General features: G+C 36.8%; 1 protein-coding gene across 1 annotated transcript; it reads left to right on the top strand.

The window, feature by feature from the left end:
• The first annotated feature begins 13,574 nt into the window (after nucleotides 1-13,574).
• On the top strand, nucleotides 13,575-16,965 carry LOC149833360 (CBS domain-containing protein CBSX6-like). The gene is made up of 2 exons (XM_090012813.1): nucleotides 13,575-14,145; nucleotides 15,889-16,965. Exons 1-2 carry the CDS (start codon nucleotides 13,808-13,810, stop codon nucleotides 16,772-16,774), a joined length of 1,224 nt encoding a protein of 407 aa, XP_089868939.1. The 5' UTR covers nucleotides 13,575-13,807; the 3' UTR covers nucleotides 16,775-16,965.
• The last annotated feature ends 1,505 nt before the right edge of the window (nucleotides 16,966-18,470 follow it).

The following is an 18,470-nucleotide window of genomic DNA, read 5'->3' as shown; positions in this document are numbered from 1 at the left end:
GTAACTAATTATAACTTGGCAATGACTGTATTTGGTTGTTAAAGTTTGTTTAACTTAGAACTTGTGTTAAATTTGTTTCACCTGTATATGTATTTTTTGTGTATTTTATTTTTTATAAGCAGGTTATATGAATTTTATAACAAGAAATTTTCTCGAGTTTCAGTATATTTCAAAAAAAATAATAAATTTTAAAAAAAAAATTAACGACGGATAATATCTGTCGCTACTCTGTCGCCAATTTAAAATAGTCGTTGGTTTGCGAAAAAATTTAAACTGCCGCTAATGGCCGTTGCCAAATTGGTGACAGACATTAGCGACAGATATGTATCCCTCGTTAAATAGTAGCGACGGATTAAATTTCGTCGCATAACTAAATCAGTCTCTATTTAGCGACAAATTAATGACGTACATGATACGTCGCTACTTAGCTACGAATTGGCGACAGATAAATTCTGTCGCAGTTTTGCGACTAGGGTTATGCGACAGACGCTATCTGTCGCTAATCTGTCACAAAATCTGTCGTTAATGTCTTTAACGATGGCTTAACGATGGATAGTGTAGGTCGCTAATACGCATTTTTCTTGTAGTGTATGCCCACACTTATAATTTCTAGCTCATTAAGGGTCTAAACTCTGGTTAGCATGACCAAATGTTACCCCTTGACCAAGGGAAGATGTTACTGTGCAAGCATCCATATTTCAAGAAAAAACGCAATCAATCATCTATTGCCACATTTGCAAAGTCTTGGATAATAAAATTTCCTGCCTTAAAGGAAGAAGGTTGTATGTAAAAAGTTGCTGCACGTCCCTATCACCACCAGCCAAATTCATGGACTTCTCAATTAATAACTCAATTATTATGTTTTAAATCTTTGTAGCAGGTATCTACTTAAACAGGAACATAGCAGAAGCCTAATCCTTTTTTTTTTTTAACCGCATCCAGCGAAGAAACCGCATCCAGCATGATGAGCTGGTCGGGCTGGCTCAACCTGCCATACCTACGGTCGTTATTTCGGCTGCATAAAACTCCAAGGCTAGGATGCCTGGCCCCAAGACCTATGCTTCACATTGGCTTGCGTAAAGAGGTGAAGCCCATGGGAATTAAACTTTGATGTCCATCTAGCAGCCAAGGCCTCACCCCACTAAGCCATCCCCCTTGGGACAGAACCCTAATTGCTTGCATTTGGCCTTTAAATTTTTGTCACTGGCAACCCACTATTCCCCTGTGGGTACTTTTGAAAGCCAGATTTTTTTTTTAAGAAAAAAAAGAAAAGTATGCTTATGATAAGAACTTTTTTTAAATGATTTTTTTTCTTGTTCATGAGAAAAATAATAGAAAATACAAGAAACTTAGAGAAAGAGGGGGGTTAATCAGTTTCTTTGAGAGAGAGAGAGAGAGAGAGAGAGAGAGAGAGAGAGTTGAAACTGTTGCTGGGTGTAAAGAAGATGAAGATGACTGAAATTCTTTTTGTGACAGCTCATGAAATGAGATGTGTTGTGGGTACTAGGCGAAGAAAATTTTCTATAAAAAGCAGACTTGTTAGAAAACTATTTTTTTCTAATTTTTTTCTCATTTGAAACAGTTAGAAAAGTTACCAATTTTCTTTTCTATTTGCATTTTCTTGTTTTCAAACATACCCTTAAAGAAACCAAGTGCGGCTGAATAGTAATTTTGGTATCCTGGTCTCCTATGGACACGTTTGGAAGAGGGAAAGACTCATAGAAAAAGAAAGTTTTGCTTAAGAGAGTTTTTGATATGAGAAGTTTTTCAAAAAAAAAAAGTTTTTGCTTGTTTGTGTAGCTTGAGAAAAACAAAATAAAAAAATTTGTGAAAAAATGAGAGAGAGGAGGGTGGTGAGATGGTGGGTGGTTGCGGTGGTGGAGAGTGCAAAAATAAATTTTCTCTTAGTAAAAAACATTCCTTCACCCTTCATGGAGGAATGTTTTCTATCAAAAAGTATACTTTTATAGAAAAAGTCTTTGTGTGGTTTCGAAGGGTAAAAAAATCCTTATGAATTTTTCATTTTGCATCACTTTTTCTTCTGCATCTTTCTGGCTTTCAAAGGTGCCCGATGTATCTTACTTTGTTATCTGCCGTTGTCCTTAGGGGTTGTTTGTTTTACCTATTTTGGTGAGTTGAAAAAAGCCTTTTCTCACCTTCAAACGAACACTCATTTTGGTAAGAAATGATCAAAATCAAACAAATTTTTTTACCTCTTATTAAATGAAAAAGGACCATGTGGTAAGTGGGGTCCTGTGTCAAGCTGAAGGCCAAGGATCGAATCCCTCTACCACGTGGGGCCGGCTTGTTCTGGTAGGGGTCCCTAACCTCAGCTTGCCTTTAAAAAATAAAAAATAAAAAAATTATCACATGGATTTCCCACCATCTAACTCACATGAGGTCCGCGTAATAAATGCATAAAAGTTACTTTGTTTGCATGCAGACTTTATACGACTTTCTTAATTCACATGAAACAAATGCAATCACTTTCTTTATCATGAAACCCGGTTCACTTAATTCCACTATTTTCTATTTATCACGTGGACCCAAACGCCCCTTTAGCACATGTCATTAATTCCTGGCATCATCCCTAAAGTGGTAGCTACGGATCAACGGGTCGGGTTTGGTTTGGATCCAGGTATAACCACACCTGGCCCCATTTTCAGGTGTGGTACCCGGTTTCAGACCTGAGTCTAATCAGACCCAACATAAGAGAAACCATACCCAGATCCGGTAAGAACTACATGATCCAAGATTCGAGCCATACCTGGTAAAATAATATTTCTTATCATTTTTACATTGAAAAATTGTTGGTCTTAGTCGAAACTCAGGTTGGGCCCGGGTCTGATATAAGTTTTCATAAACTATACCGGCTCAATGTATTAATCAAACTTTCTGGTTCAAACTGGAGTCTTTTTATTTATCACCATACCCGGCCCTATAGGGTTTGACATGGGACAGGTCTAGATAAACCTGACCCGCTGACACCCCTAGTGGTAGACAATGCTATCAGCATTGAAATGGGCCTACATCGATTCATATACTTTGTCATAGGGATTCTTTAACTTGTCCTCGTGTCTTGTCTCTTTGTATATCATTTTTAATAAAAAAACTGCACAAAAATGATGTTTTTTTATAGCTAATATATAAATTTGTTGACATTTTATGTTTATTTTTACGTAGACGGAAAAGCCACCCTAGATAGGTGTAAGCCCGGATGCTCTCCTCGAGCCCAAAGAGCCATCAGCTTTGCTTATGAAAGAGAATAACACCTGCTAAAATCAAACTCCAACTGTCCGTATGACCGCTTAGCAGAGGCGTAGCTGGGGGGGGGGGGGGGGGGGGGGGCAGTCCCGAAACAGTTAAGTCTTTTTTTTTTTTTAAATCCCAGCCCTGTTTCCATATGAAATAGATTTTTATCCATTTTTGCAGCCCAGCCCTGACTGCAGCAAATAGTTTGATTTGTCCATATGAAATAGATTTTTATTAATAATTACAGCCATTTTTTATTTTATCTCAAAAAAAAAAAAAAATGGGGGCGCTGCCCCCGAACCCCCGACTATCACACCAAATAATTTTTTTTGCTACACCCCTGTTTGCCCCCCCCCCCCTCACATGAATCCTAGCTATGCCACTGCCACTCAGGCCCGTTCCAACTGAGCCAACCTCTCGAGTTTTGTTCATTTTGTTTTGATATATACATGGGGAAACCATCCTTAGGATCGGAGACCTAGCCGTGTTGGCTTTGACTGCCGTACATTTGCCATGAGTTTTTTTTTTAAGGCAAGTTAGGGTTAGGCAGACCCTCACCATGCCATTGGGTTTTGAACTTGCAATGTCCCAAGGCGACGGGTACTAACAGTGCCTACCAAACAATGAGCCCCGTTGGTGACTCGAGTCTTATTTATTTGAATGTTTAAGACTTGTTTTTTTAATAGTTCGATTTGGATTTTTTTTTAATTGAACACCATTGTAATTTTGACAGGCATCAATCTTGCATACTTTCCCCCGATTGTCCACCACTTTCCTAGGCGACATAGACACCAAGAGCAAGATTTTGATGTTCTTGCCGTAAATGCCAATTTGCAAATTCAGTTTTTGATATCTTTGGACGATACTGTTTCTTACAGACAGGAGGGTGTTGCGTGTTCTCCCCCGAAAACACACTATTTGCTACGGTGTGCTCGGGGTTCGAATGAGCGCCACATATATAAGCATGTGGGGTTCGTATCCTCCTGTGTGTCAACATCACGTAGCATCGAAGTCTGGTGCAATTGCAAAGACTTAAGTACCCTTTCCTGCTATTCTCGTCATGAAACGACAGTTCAAGAAAAAGATAAAAATGCCCTCCATCAAAAAAGGGAAAATGAAGGTTCAAGAAAGGACAAAAATGTCCTTCATCCAGAAAGTCGAGGATGATGTTAACTCTTCAAAGTTAAAACGTTTCATTTTCACCCTAAGCAGTAAACTTTTGCACCATCGGCTGTAACAATAGCTCCCTTTAATGATGCACCCTATACCGTTGTCTGTTGTCGCCGAAGCAGCCTTTGTTGTCATCTCGAGTCCAGATTCTCACCTCGGTTTTTAGGTTGTGTTACAACACATTGCCACCTTCTTGTTCTTGCCTTGTGTTACAAAACATTTTCGGGTTCACGATCGACTGGTTTGATCATTGGTGGGCGTTATAGGGGCATTTGTCAGCTATCTCTTTTTACAATCTTTTTTTTTTGTTAGGCAGTATTAAAGAAAGCAATGATGCACAAACATTCCAACAAGTGCCATTAAAGCATTGTGAGTACCTTTCCATGTCATCATGCTATTGTTGAAGAACATATGTCATTGTGAGTGTCACTAAAGTGTTGTTTTGTTATTGCAAGTGGATCTTGTCCTTTTGACAGTTGGAAACTTAACGATATTTGTAAGATGTTGGGACCTGTTGACAAGAATGCTTGTTTACAGATGCGAGAAAAGGGCCTCTACCCCATTCGGTATCGTCTATTCACTCTGTATATGCAATATATCGCAAATCGTGATTTTAGTAATAAACTACTGATTTGTGAGATATTGTTTTGTTAGTTAATATCGATTTGTAAGCTATTATGCTGAATTTCCGCATTGATTTGTAATATATTTTGTGATATGTATATCGATTTGTAAGATATTATGTGTTTTGTAGTTTCGACTTATAAGCTATTATGCTAAATTTTTGCATCGATTTATAATATAATTTGTGATATGTATATCGATTTGTAAGATATTATGTGTTTTGTAGTGTCGATTTGTAAGCTATTATGCTAAATGACCGTATTGATTTGTAATATATTATGCGATATGTATATTGATTTGTAAGATATTATGTGTTTTCTAGTATCAATTTGTAAGATATTTGTAGAAAGACTTTTAAAACGTGTGTGTGCAGAAATACATTGTTATGCTCTTTCGGTGGCGATTTTTGTATTCAAATCGCTGCTCATTTAATGATTTCTATTGAAATCACTTCACAACATCGTAGATATAATTAAATCGTTGTCATGTGAATCACTATCGTCAACATATATATACGACAAATCGTTTCTTTTATTGGCATGGTAAGTAACAACTCGATGTTTAGTATAAGCAAATAACAAATCGATGTTACTTTTATACTGTGATTCATTCAATCGTTTCTTTGACTTGCTTAACCTTATCGGTATTCGTTATTATATGCATCTTGAATAAATCGTAGTAAACATATGTGTTGGGTAACACAAAATGATATCTTGCTTATGACAGTGGTGAGCTTATCACCTGGTTGCAATGAAGATGATCTATCTCAATCATTGGAAAGTTATGGAGAAGTGAACATGTGCACTAATGATGCACATGATAAGAAGACTGCAAACATTGGATTCACTCTTGACTTGAATATTCCACCAAAAGAAATGTAATTAGATAATGAGGTTGATGATCATGACAATATACTTGATAAAGGTGCAGACATTGGGAATGAATATGATAGTACACTTGACTCGGTTCCCGTAGAAGAAAATGCAGTTTAATAATGAAGAAGCTGCATATAAATTTTACAATGATTATGCCTCAAAACTTGGCTTCAGTGTTAGAAGATATTCTTGGTCAAAAAATGCATAGGGTGTCATGGTGAGAAAGACATATGTTTGTTCTGACGGTTAGAAGAAGTCAAGTGAAAATCTAACAAGGAGCAAGCCAGATTTAAGATGTGGATGTCTAGCGAGAATGGTGTTAAGAAGACTTTCGAATGAGAAATATGTAGTTCATACTTTAATCAGTGATCATAATAATGATTTATCTGTTTCATTTATGACTTTTATGTTAAGGTCACATTGTAAAGTAATTGAAGCGCATGCTGCAATTGTTGAAATAGCTGATAGCGCCAGCATTGCACCAAGGAAGACATACAATTTATGTGTGCACATAGATGATGGTCGCGAGAATAAGTCATTCACACCTATGGATCTAAGAAACCACTTGAGAAGGAAGATGACATATAACATGAAGAATGGAGAAATATGTTCTTTTGTTGATTACTTACAGAAGAAATCAAGCATTGACCCTAATTTCTTTAGTGCAATGCAACTGGATGAAGATGAAGATGTTGTGAATATGTTTTGGGCAGATTTAATGTCAAGAGTAGATTATGAATGCTTCAATGATGTGCTTATTTTTTATACAATAATGGAGATTAATACTGAACAATGGTCATTTATGCAGTTTGTCAAAGTGAACCATCACTCATAGAATTGTATATTAGGCGACATTTTTTTGTATGACCAGACCAAGAAAAGATTTGAGTGGTTGTTCAGAGTATTTACACAGGCAATGAATGAAAAGCAATCTGAAGTTGTACTTATATATGGTGTTCACGTAATTGCGGTTGCAGTATCTCATGTATAGCCAGATGCACATCATCGCCTATATTTGTGGCATATCTTTCAAAATACAACAAAGAACATAGAACACACATTTAATCAGAAGTCAGAGTTTGACAAAAAAGTTTACAAGGTGTGTACTTGAGAGCGTAGACGAGGTCACCTTTAAGCCTGATTGGGAGAAAATGATTCAGATGTACGACCTTGAAAACTATGTGTGGTTATAAAATTTATATGCAAAAAAATAGAAGTAGGCATTGACATATGGAAGATAATACTTTTATGTAGGTATGATAAGTACACAAAGAGCTGAATCTATGCATGTCACACTGAAGAAAACCTTGTATTCATGTTTAACAATGTTGCGCCTCATAAAACAATATGAAATATTTGTAGATGGCCTTAGACAGAATGAGTTTGAACAAGATGTGAAATGCTTCAATACACACTCTATAACTTTGGGCATGAAAATATTGATGCAACCTGTAGATCTGTATACACTAATTGTATTTGAATGGATTAAGAAGAAGGTTATACAGGTCATGAATTGCAATATAGAAGAACACATGCAAACTAAGAATATGCACAAATACCATATTGTATGGGAGGGCGAAAAGCATCAAAAAAGGCAAGAAGCATATGTCACGTACAATGTTGACAATGAAACGGTTGAATGTACATGAAAAAACTATGAATTCAAAAGTATTTTATGTCGTCATGCATTAAATGCACTTAATCAAAAGAAGATACAAGAAATACTTGAGTCATATTTAATGCGAAGATGAATAAGACAAGCAAAGATTGAACCGCTGAATATAGATAATGGCATTCAATTTGGTGTTGATAAGAAGTTCCACATAGCCTCTCGTTACCAACAACTATGTAGGTCACTTATGCATATTGCAAATTTGGCATCGAAAAGTGAAGAAACCTATGTATGCATGAGAAAAGTGTCAAGAGAGTTACTTGAAAATGTGCAGTTAATTCGCTATCTATCTGATACAACTCATAAAGACCAGTCTAAGAAAATGAGAGCGAACAATGGAGGTAAAAATCATGCTTCTCTTGACACTCATGAGAAGTTACGCCAAAGCGTAAACATCATCTTCAACAAGTCAGAAGTCAACGTTGTAGATTATGAAGGAAAATTTTACTTAGCGAAGGGTATCAAAAAGAAAACTGCCTCTGATTGTAGTCATCGAAGGACAAAGGGTGCACTAAAATTGGTTGGCAAGAAAAGGTCTAAGAAACAACTAACCTCTAAGCAAAAGCAACCAAGCCCTTCGCATGAACACGTATATAATATATTATATTGCTTTCTATGTAAATTGCATTACGTGCAACTTATCAATATCTAACTTATACAATTTTCAACATGCAGCAATACCCTACAGACGTGCACTACAATGTTAGAACCTTCAATCCTCTCAACCAGTTTTTTCGGAACGATAGTGTCAGTTTTACAAGTCTTTTGATATGTAATGAATGTTGAGAGAATGTTTACATTTCTTGTGAAACTTAATATAGTGTCTTATATTATTCTGTTTCATAACAAGCTCAAATCAATTCGAAAATGAGCTATGCAACACAGGAATCGTGTGTGAATTCTGTTTAAGTCTTACCATAAAGTTAGTTGTTATGCCTCTTTGCATAACCCAATTTCGACATTGTTGGATTTGTTAAGAGTTTAACAAAACAGGAGGTGAATATGCTTATACACTGAATGGTCTTATTAAGAAAGAGTTTTTGGATGAAGCTATTTTCATGAATCGTTAATAGAATTGTTAATATTTTTGTGGATCATCGTTCATGAAAAATAGGAATCGCGTGTGAATTCTGTTTAATAATGTATCTTTTACATATATAAATCATTGTAATATGTATCATTCACATGTATAAATCACAATATATCTATTTGTAAGCTATTATGCTGAATTGCCGTATCGATTTGTAATATATTATGCGATATATATCGATTTGTAACATATTATGTGTTTTCTAGTATCAATTTGTAAGATGTTGCACCATGTAGTGTTTTATCGCGATATATACAATGACGTTTATGTTGGCCACAACTGGATGAAAATCATAATGTGCATGAGTATAAATCGCGATAAAAGTGCATAGACAAATCGTTGTCTCTTCTAGCCTTCAAATATGCACATCATTGTACAACCCAATCCAATCACTGCCCCACCTTAACCTATAATACAAATCGACATGAAATTCAACAAAAAAATCAAGCAAATTTGAAGTGATTTACAACATAAAATCGATTTACGTTTTATACAAAAAAATATTTTAATAACAGTTGCAAATCGATGAGTAAATTGCAATATTGTATATCGATATCGTTCACAAAGACAAACAAAGATATATCATTGTCGTTGTAGCTTCTTAAATACAAATCAATGTTATTTACAACCACATTCATTTACCAAAAATATTAGTATCTATTTTCAATATATCATGACCAATGGTTTGGCCATGAAACGATTTACACAATGACTGATTAATAAATGGCCGAAAAGAAAAGCAATAAACAAAGTCACACGATGTATAAACTTAGTAAAGTACAAATCGAGAATAATTCAATGATACAAATCGAGCTAACTTTATAAATACAAATCAATATCAATTTATGTATACTTGCGTAAAACCCTACAAAATGTAAAACTCTAATATAGATCTATATAAAGCCCTACCGACCTGACCCATCTCGACCCATTTTCCAGGTCTAAAACCCTAATCTATTTAACATGTCTTTCTCTTTTCTGCGGTAACACAACTTATTCTTCTTCTTCTTTTTTCTCCTCCGCCTTCGTCTTCTTCTTGTCCTTCTTCTTCTTCTTCCTTGTATTTTTTTTCTTATTTGTTCTTCTGTGTTCCTTCTACTTGTGCTTGATAGATGGGGTTTGATTCTGATAACGTAGTTGTTTTATGCCGTGAGAAAAGATTTGTATAATATTCGATGATGATTATAGTGGTTATCTGCAAGACAGATAGATGGGTGATGTTGATGTCCATCTATTTGATCTATTCCTACTGTCAGACCCTCCATTGTTCGCAAACCATGTTTCACAGTTGAAAAAATATATGCCTAATCTTCGATATACTTCATGACAAATACATAAAAGCGATTTATCATATAGCCCCTCCGCTCTTTCAAGAGGACATTGACTGAGCTTAAGTTGTGAATCATATTGTCAAGAGTGCACAAATGTTAGAGTCTCTAAGAACCAACCCCAGTCCTAGAAAAATGGTATAATGGGCTGCCATTACTAATGAACTCATTTTCTTGGAGAGGATGTATCCTCAGCTGCACATAGAATCACTTTGCAACATGAATTAAACTCGGTGATGAACAATATGAATGTTTTGGTGATCTCTTCTATAAAAATGGGAGTCTCAAAAAGATAGATATGCATTTGACGAAAATGTCCTCTCATAAATAACTTTCCACATTCCCGTACCTGGATTGCATTAGAAGCACATCACTATTTTGGATATGGGTTTCATACTGGTGATGCTATTTGTTTTCTTTGATGATGATGGTCATGTATTGTATCTAAGCCAAACCATTGGTCATGATGTATTGTAACTAAATACTAATATTTTTTGTATATGAATATGGTTGTAAATCATGTGGATTTGTAGTTACGAAGTTACGGCGAGAATGATACGTCATTGTTTGTCTTTGTGAACGAAATCGTTGAAGTAAAACCCAAAATACTTAAGCTTAAAACCCCAAACCCTAAACCCTAAAACCTCACCCTCAATTGCCCGTAAAAGTGATTAGGAAATATCATTAACATAGACATAACTCGTAAAAGCAAATCGCGTTAGCACGTTACCTTCATACGTCATTGTGTAAATTGCGATGGTATAACGATTTACACAATGACGTCCATGTCGGTCACAACTGGATGAAAATCGCATTGTGCATGAGTATAAATTATGGTAAAAGTGCATAGTTTATGCAAATCATTTCAGCCGTTTATCAATGTTTGTGTCAATCATTTCAGTCGTATATAAACGTTTGTTCGATTTTTATTTACCATAAAGTTATAGAACATAGGAATCGCGTATGAATTCTGTTTAAGTCTTAACATAAAGTTAGTTGTTATGCCTCTTTGCACGACTAAATCACGTGTGAAATCTTTCACATGTATAAATCGTTGTAATCGTTTTCCACTGTACACAACGCTAATTGCTTTTACAATTTTCATTTATAAAGGGCTAACATAACAACAATTTGCCTTTGCTACAAATAACAGTCCAACTCATTGGCGTGTTTAGTAAAATTAAAATTTTATTTATTTCAACCCAAAGAGATTTACATAATTTGTATACACAGTCTTACAAAATTTGTATAAAAAATTTGGTTATACAATCTACAAAATCTGTCAGAATTCGATGTACATCATATTACTCCTGGGGGGTTGCATCGTTCGTTGCCTTCTAGGTATTCTTGCTGGTTGAGTTTTTTTTTCTTCCGCAATTAGAAACTTCATCAATTTTTTGCATAGTTTTGTGCGAAATCCAAGTATATCAGCCTGCAGCAAAAAGGTAATGCGAGACCAATATATAAATTGAGTCCCCAATCATAGAGGACAATAAAACATGTTTAAGTGTAGAACATACAACATCGAAATCAGGTTCTCGTTCATTGTATATTGCTTCAATATACTTCATTACAAATATGTCATAATCGACGCCATTATTTTGTAAAGGAGCATCATGTGCTAAGCTAAACCTCTACTCGCCAATGTTGACACCCAAAATGTCTCTGATGAATCCCAACTGTGGTTAATGCGAAGCAAGTAAATTCTTTGCCACCGTACATGATACAATACCCTTATAGATGATAACTTACCAAATGCAAAATGTCACGATGTACACTAGGGTGAAAGTTCAATGAGTTGTAGCACCATATTTGTTTTTTTCGTAAATTCATCACGTATAAGACCTAATGCTGAGTAGTTTGCCAGAATGTAGGAATTAATATCTGCAAATCGATAAAATATCTTTTAAATCGATAGTACAAATCGTGTTAGGACTATTATTCCTAAACCTTGGACAAGAGGTTTCTTCACTTACCTTTTCACTTGACCAAAAGTCTCTGCAGTGATAATCGTTACCCCAGTATGGTAGTCCATCTTGAAATCCAATGGAGTATGGCAATCGGCGGACAAAACTCTATTAAACGAAATAGTGATAATAATAAGGTTAAAATACAAAGCAACAAGAGTAAATCAAAAAATAAAATAAATATATAAGAGAACCGATATACCATGAAATAAGAGGTGACGATACGTCTAGTATTAATTATTGTGTTGCTTTGAATATACATGACGAAATTGGATATAGTCTGTTTGCAACAAATATGCATGTGTTAACATACATACCCATGGCATACGTAATATATAACTGATAGTGGTTTCATACGTACAAAATTTCTGGTAGTGTTTCCTCCTTTAAATTCATTTTGCAGCCGTTTGATGTTATCTTGGAGTTCTTTGCTGAGTCTTTGGGCACCATTTTTTTTTTATGTTCCACTAACATTAGCAGAATATTCAAGAAACAATATTGAAATTTCTTTATATAGTACACAACATAAATCGAATATACGCCATAGAAGAGACAAATTTTGAAGAAACTCATCACGAGGTTTAGATAATGTACTCCTGATTCATCGTTGTGCAAATCACAACCTTCATAAGTATATATCGTTGTAACGTTTGGGTTTCATAAGTAAACATTGTTGTACGATTTATCAAACTTAAGAACAAATCGTGATAATTTCATTAAATCATTGCTGCTTCATAAGAACAAATTGTGCGAACTGTTTTTCGATGCCCAAAAGGTAGATAGGTATAAATCGATTTTGTTTCAGTATGAAAATAAGTGTTATTTAGCATGAATAATAAAACCAGTTGTAAGATTTAGCATTTAGATTTATAAATCGATTTGTTTGCATAACGAAACCTTACGAAACTCACCAAAATGATACGGGTTTTGGTAATCTGACAGTGGAGGAGAAACACCCAAAAGGTAGACACAATCGATGTTGCCACTGCGAAATTATTGTCTCAAGGATGCTCCAACGGCAGCAGACGACAACAAAGGGTGCTCTTGCGGCAACAAACGACGACAAAGGGTGCTCCGACGATAGCATATGAAGGCAAAGGTTGCTCCGAAGGTAACAAATGACGACAAGGGTGCTTCGATGAAAGCTGACGATGGCAAGAGTGCTCCGATGAAAACAAACGGTGACAAATGATGCATCATCAGAGAAAACTCCTGTTACAACAGATGATGCAAAAGTTTACTGCTTATAGAAAAAACAGAATGTTTGGACAAGAGGAGTTAACATCATTCTCCAATTGGCGTTTCACTTTTATAGATGAAGGATCCGGAACCTTTATTGTACTTTTCTAGATGAACATTTTTGTTTTTTTTTGTCTGGAACCATCGTTTTTTGACAAGAATGCTGAAAAAAGGTACTTTAAGTCTTTACAATGGTACCGGACTCACACACGAGAATACAAGCTTCACGAGCTTATACATGGGGCGCTCATTCGGACCCCCGAATGCACCTTAGTAGACTCTGCGTCTTACCGCAGCAGAAAATAGTTATATTGAGAGAGAGAGAGAGAGAGAGTCCCCAACTTTAGTTATCGACCTCTCTGCTTTCTGGCCGATAGGATCTAGCGGTCTTCTAGCCACCACTTCTGAGAGAAGGGAACAGGAGACAGAAGCAACCCATTATTCATGGAAATTTCCCCCATTCCATGGATTCCTTCATCCTCAATCCCCCAAAATCCTTGGGTGGTGTCTTGTTGATTTTCTTGCACTCCCTCTTATAGCGACCAACACCCATCTCTTCGATTTCTAGATTTCTTTTGGTGTTGATCGCCATGGCCGCCGTGTTTCTGCACCACGTGGTGGCGGACCTAACGGTGGGGAAGCCAGAGCTGGTGGAGTTTCTGGAGACGGAGACGGTGGAGTCGGCGATCAGAACGCTCTCCGATTGCACCGAGGGCGGGATTCCGGTGTGGAGGAGGCTGCAGAAGGGGGACGAGTTCGGCGAGGCGAAGCAGCAGCGGTTTGTGGGTATCGTCAATTCGATGGATATCGTCGCTTTCCTGGCCAGAGAGAGCAGTCTGGTGGATCAGGAATCCGCTCTAAGGACGCCCGTTTCGGAGATGGTCGTCCCCAATAGCTCCCTCCTCAAGTTGGTCGATCCCGGAACCCGGTGAGAATCAACCTCTGTTGCGGATTCTGTGAGTAGCATTCGAGAATTTCGATGATTGTTTGTTCCTTTATTGGATCATTGTATTTCTCTCGTGAAATTCGTGATTCCAATTGCTATTTTTTTATTGAAATTTGTTTGGAATTGTTGAATGCTTCCTGAATTTCACGATTCCAATTCGTGTTTTTTATCAAAATTTGTTTGGAGTTATTGGGGTTGCTTCCATGTGCTTGTCCAATCTTCGGTTAAGGTTGTTTTTTTTCCTGTAATAGTTGTTTGCAGATATTGGGGTTTAATTGCTTGTGTTCTTCTTTGAGTTTAATTATCTTAAAATTTGTTGCTTTTGTTTATAATTGTTTGCAGTCTTTACCCTTTCCCTATTAAGGGCTTAGGATGTTGCCATTCTTCTGTTTGAAAATCTTGATCTTGATTCTTCTCAAAAAGAAAAAAGATCTTGAATGTTGGTCAACATTTTTCAGATCCCACCATCTATAGAACTCCATGAGCTATTCATTACATCATATCTACTGGGACAATTCTTTCATCATTTCCTTAATTTTTTCCTTCTAGAATGTTTGATTTTGATCATCAACTTTGTCAGCTCTTTTTTTTGTTTTTGTTTTGGGAGTTGATTAGCTGAGGTATTGGGTTTCTAGAGGTTATTTGAGGGAGAGGGGGGTTGGGCATGGTCGCTAATGTGACTAGGCGAATTATCCGAAACTGATGCCAGCGGGAAATCTCGTTGTAGTCTGCTATACTTTCATGGTTTTTGGAAGGTCATACTTGGATTTATTGAACCTGGTGTCACTGTGATCATGATTGCCTTTTGAGTAGGCTCTGGTTGAATTACAAGACCCTGTGTTCGAGTGCATGGGAATTTGTTGGATACGGTTGAGGATTAAAGTTTTCTTCTCTTCATCATATTCTTGTCAGATGGTTTGCTTATTGAATTTCAGAACTTTTATCTAATGCTTTACAGGTTCATTCTTATGTTTAATTGTCAGCAGTTGTGAATCTGTGGTTGTGGTTGTGCTATTTTTTGCTTTTCGGTGTGGGTCTTGCTATGGTTATGGATGCCTGCCTATGTCACAGGGATGCTCCATTTTGACTGCCGTTCCGTATCCCTTTATATACATGCCATATTGGAAACATCATAGAAATGGCCGTATCCCCGTGTCAGCAACTGTATCCATGTGACAGATGCCTGCCAATAGTGCCTCTTGAGTCCTGAAAGTTCATAAAGCCATTGGATATTAGATCTTTGTAGATATTGAAACTTCTGTTCAAAGTTGGGCTTTTGTTTTATCACTATCTATTTACCAAAAGATTGCTTCTTTCTAATATAAAAGCACTTCTGCTTTTCTCTGTCAATTTTTTTTTTTGAGAACATGGACTTGCATAGATTGTTTGTTGCTTGTTCTTTTGGAAGTCTTTCAAAAATTCATTGGTTATTAGTTTTTAGTTTCGTCAAAGCAATCTCTTTGTATACAGAATCCAATGTAAATTTATGCAGTTGCAGTCTTCGTAACTTGTGATTATTCAATTAAGTATAGATTGCTTTTGTAATTATACATCACTTTTTGAGGTAAGCCATAACATTGAACGGACACGTCTTATCCAAAGGTATTTAAAAAGTATATCGACTTTTATAGTGGTATAATTGTTGAACAGGTTTTAATCTCGGCGGTGAAAGAATTAAGATTATCCATTGCAATTCTAGGTCCTAACTTTGTATTCATGAACCAGGTTGATAGATGCACTGGAAATGATGAAACAGGGAGTCAGACGTCTTCTTGTACTCCGAAGCAAGGCATGGAAAGGCATGAGCAAACGCTTCTCTTTTCTTTACGATGGAAAATGGCTCAAAAACATCGAGACTTCAAGCAGTGCCGGCAGCAGCAGAAGCAATAACAGATTTTCCTCATCTAGATCAGAAAACAGGTGGTGCTGCCTGTCTAGAGAAGATGTCCTCCGCTTCATTATTGGCTGTCTTGGTGCACTGGCTCCTCTTCCGCTCTCCTCCATCTCCGTCCTTGGTGCTCTCACTCCAAATTTTCTCTCCATTGATGCTTCCTCTGCTGCCATCCATGCCTCTGAAACCCACAACCGTGATCCCAGTGCTGTTGCTGTTGTAGAACAGTTGGCAGATGGGAAGCTCAAAATCATAGGAGAGATATCAGCATCTAAACTCTGGAAGTGTGACTATCTCTCTGCTGCATGGTCACTTGCTAACCTCTCGGCAGGAGAGTTTGTCACGGGCGTCGAAGATCACACACCTCTGTCCATTCCCAATATCGCCATCACTAGTATGGCAGAGAGCAGTGGAGGAAGGGGGTCTCGACCTCAGAGGTTTAGCAGCAGGAGTATTGGTTTCTTTAGTTCACAGGTGAACCTGAGCAATGGCATTGGAAGGATATACCGAGGTAGGAGTGCTCCATTAACTTGCAAGACCTCAAGCTCGTTAGCAGCTGTACTGGCACAGATGCTCTCTCACCGTGCTACTCATGTGTGGGTAACTGAAGACCTGGATGAGGATGTTTTGGTGGGGATGGTCACTTACACTGATATACTTCGCGCAGTTACTAGACCTCCCAATTCAATCACTGTATCTACTTCAGTTCAGGCACTCTAGTGTAGGATCTTCCTGCTGCTTCAGTTTGAGGCACTAAGGAAGTTGGTAAGATCTTCCCGTGATTAGCTTTTATGAATGATTGGTATTGTGTACATAGATATTTTACAATTTTCCTGCAAATCTTTTAGCAGGAATTTCAGGTGGGTGCGTTTGGATAGAGTGGAATTTTGAAGAGAATTCAACTTTCTCAACCGTCTTTGCCACGTAGGGTTCTATTGTTTGGAAACATTTTGGGAATTTGCTTCTAGAATTCTCAGTCCTTCATATTCTCTGTTTTAATTTCCCACCTATACAGGCCAGGCCCCAAATGCGTTAGCATAATTGGAGCAGGCCTAGGCTGTCCTACGGGCAGTCCGTGTTCGATTACCATGGGCACTACCCCTTGTTGTAAGGAAGCTGATACCCAGCGTAGGCCCTGGTGTTGAGGGTCCTAGCGTCGGAGTTTTTACTCTGCTGAGATGGTGACTTTGTCTCTGCCCCCAAGTACGGTTTCTTCGGGTTATAAATGAAAAAAAAATTCCTACCTGTACCTGTGGTAATTCTAATTCCCTGCAATAGGGCTCGTCCATAACAGCTCCTTGACCCAGCGGCAGTAACCAAAGAACGGGAGAGTACAATTCTTAGTAGAAGGGCATCTGAAAAATCGGTACAGAACTCCTTTAAAGTGATAATTGCCTTTCTGAGAATTCTTAGGATTGAGAAATGTCGTTTCCTGTGAATTCTTCCTAATTGGCATTCTTGAAATGGGAAACCCATCTAGTTGGGGTTGCTGGCTGCCTTGCTCACTATGTTTTGGCTCCCCAATATAGAGATATTGGTTGATAAACTTTGCACCCGTATCATCAAACACGCAAATTGTCGGACACAATAGGATGATTTTGTGCCGCTGATCGCCCACACGATCATTGGCTTAATTTTTTTTTTGCGTTGAAAGAGGCTTTTAGCGGCAATCGTGACACCTTTTTTTGACAGGAGGCTGCATGTCCGAGCATTATCTAATGCTAATCCCGTCCATTGTTATGGATTTTCCTATATATGTATAGGGTAATACATCCCTGTTAAATGAAACATGCTAAATGGATTTTTTTGGCTTTTTTTTTTTGTGGTGGTCTTGGTCGATTTAAACACCTGAATTATGTGTTTTCGATGAAGAAAAATAATATTTGGAGCCTAAAAAAATTACAAAGATTTTGGATGGTTGATTTTTCGAACCTTATAAAAGCTTATCTATGTATCAAAATGGAATGTTTCAAGAGCTGATCCTTATAAAATCAAGTATATAGATCACATCCGTATGGTCAGAATTTAAAAATAAAATAAAAAAAAGCTCAAAAAATCATTTAGTATGTTTCATTTAGCATAAATGTATTATCTTATATATATATATATATATATATATATATATATATATATATATATATATATATATATATATATATATATATTGGTTACTAATGAAGGTAATGAACTAATAAGTAGAAATAACTCTTTTCTTCAAAAAAATTTCAATTTCTTGTAAATCAAATGTTACAAATGTGATCTATATGATTTGTTTAACCGGAAACTTGTTTTGAATCATGCGATTATGACAAGTAATTAGGTTTTAAAGGGATTCAAAAATCAACAACTCACAATGTGCCAAAATTTTATAATTCAAAAGATCATATTTTTACATAAATAAAAAGTAAGATCCATA

Source organism: Nuphar pumila, chromosome 7 (genome assembly GCF_984573655.1).
Source record: "Nuphar pumila chromosome 7, dmNupPumi1.hap1.1, whole genome shotgun sequence".
NCBI classification, from domain to species: domain Eukaryota; kingdom Viridiplantae; phylum Streptophyta; class Magnoliopsida; order Nymphaeales; family Nymphaeaceae; genus Nuphar; species Nuphar pumila.
The sequence above is the reverse complement of the archived record's forward strand: the minus strand, read 5'-3'. Positions and strand labels throughout refer to the sequence as shown.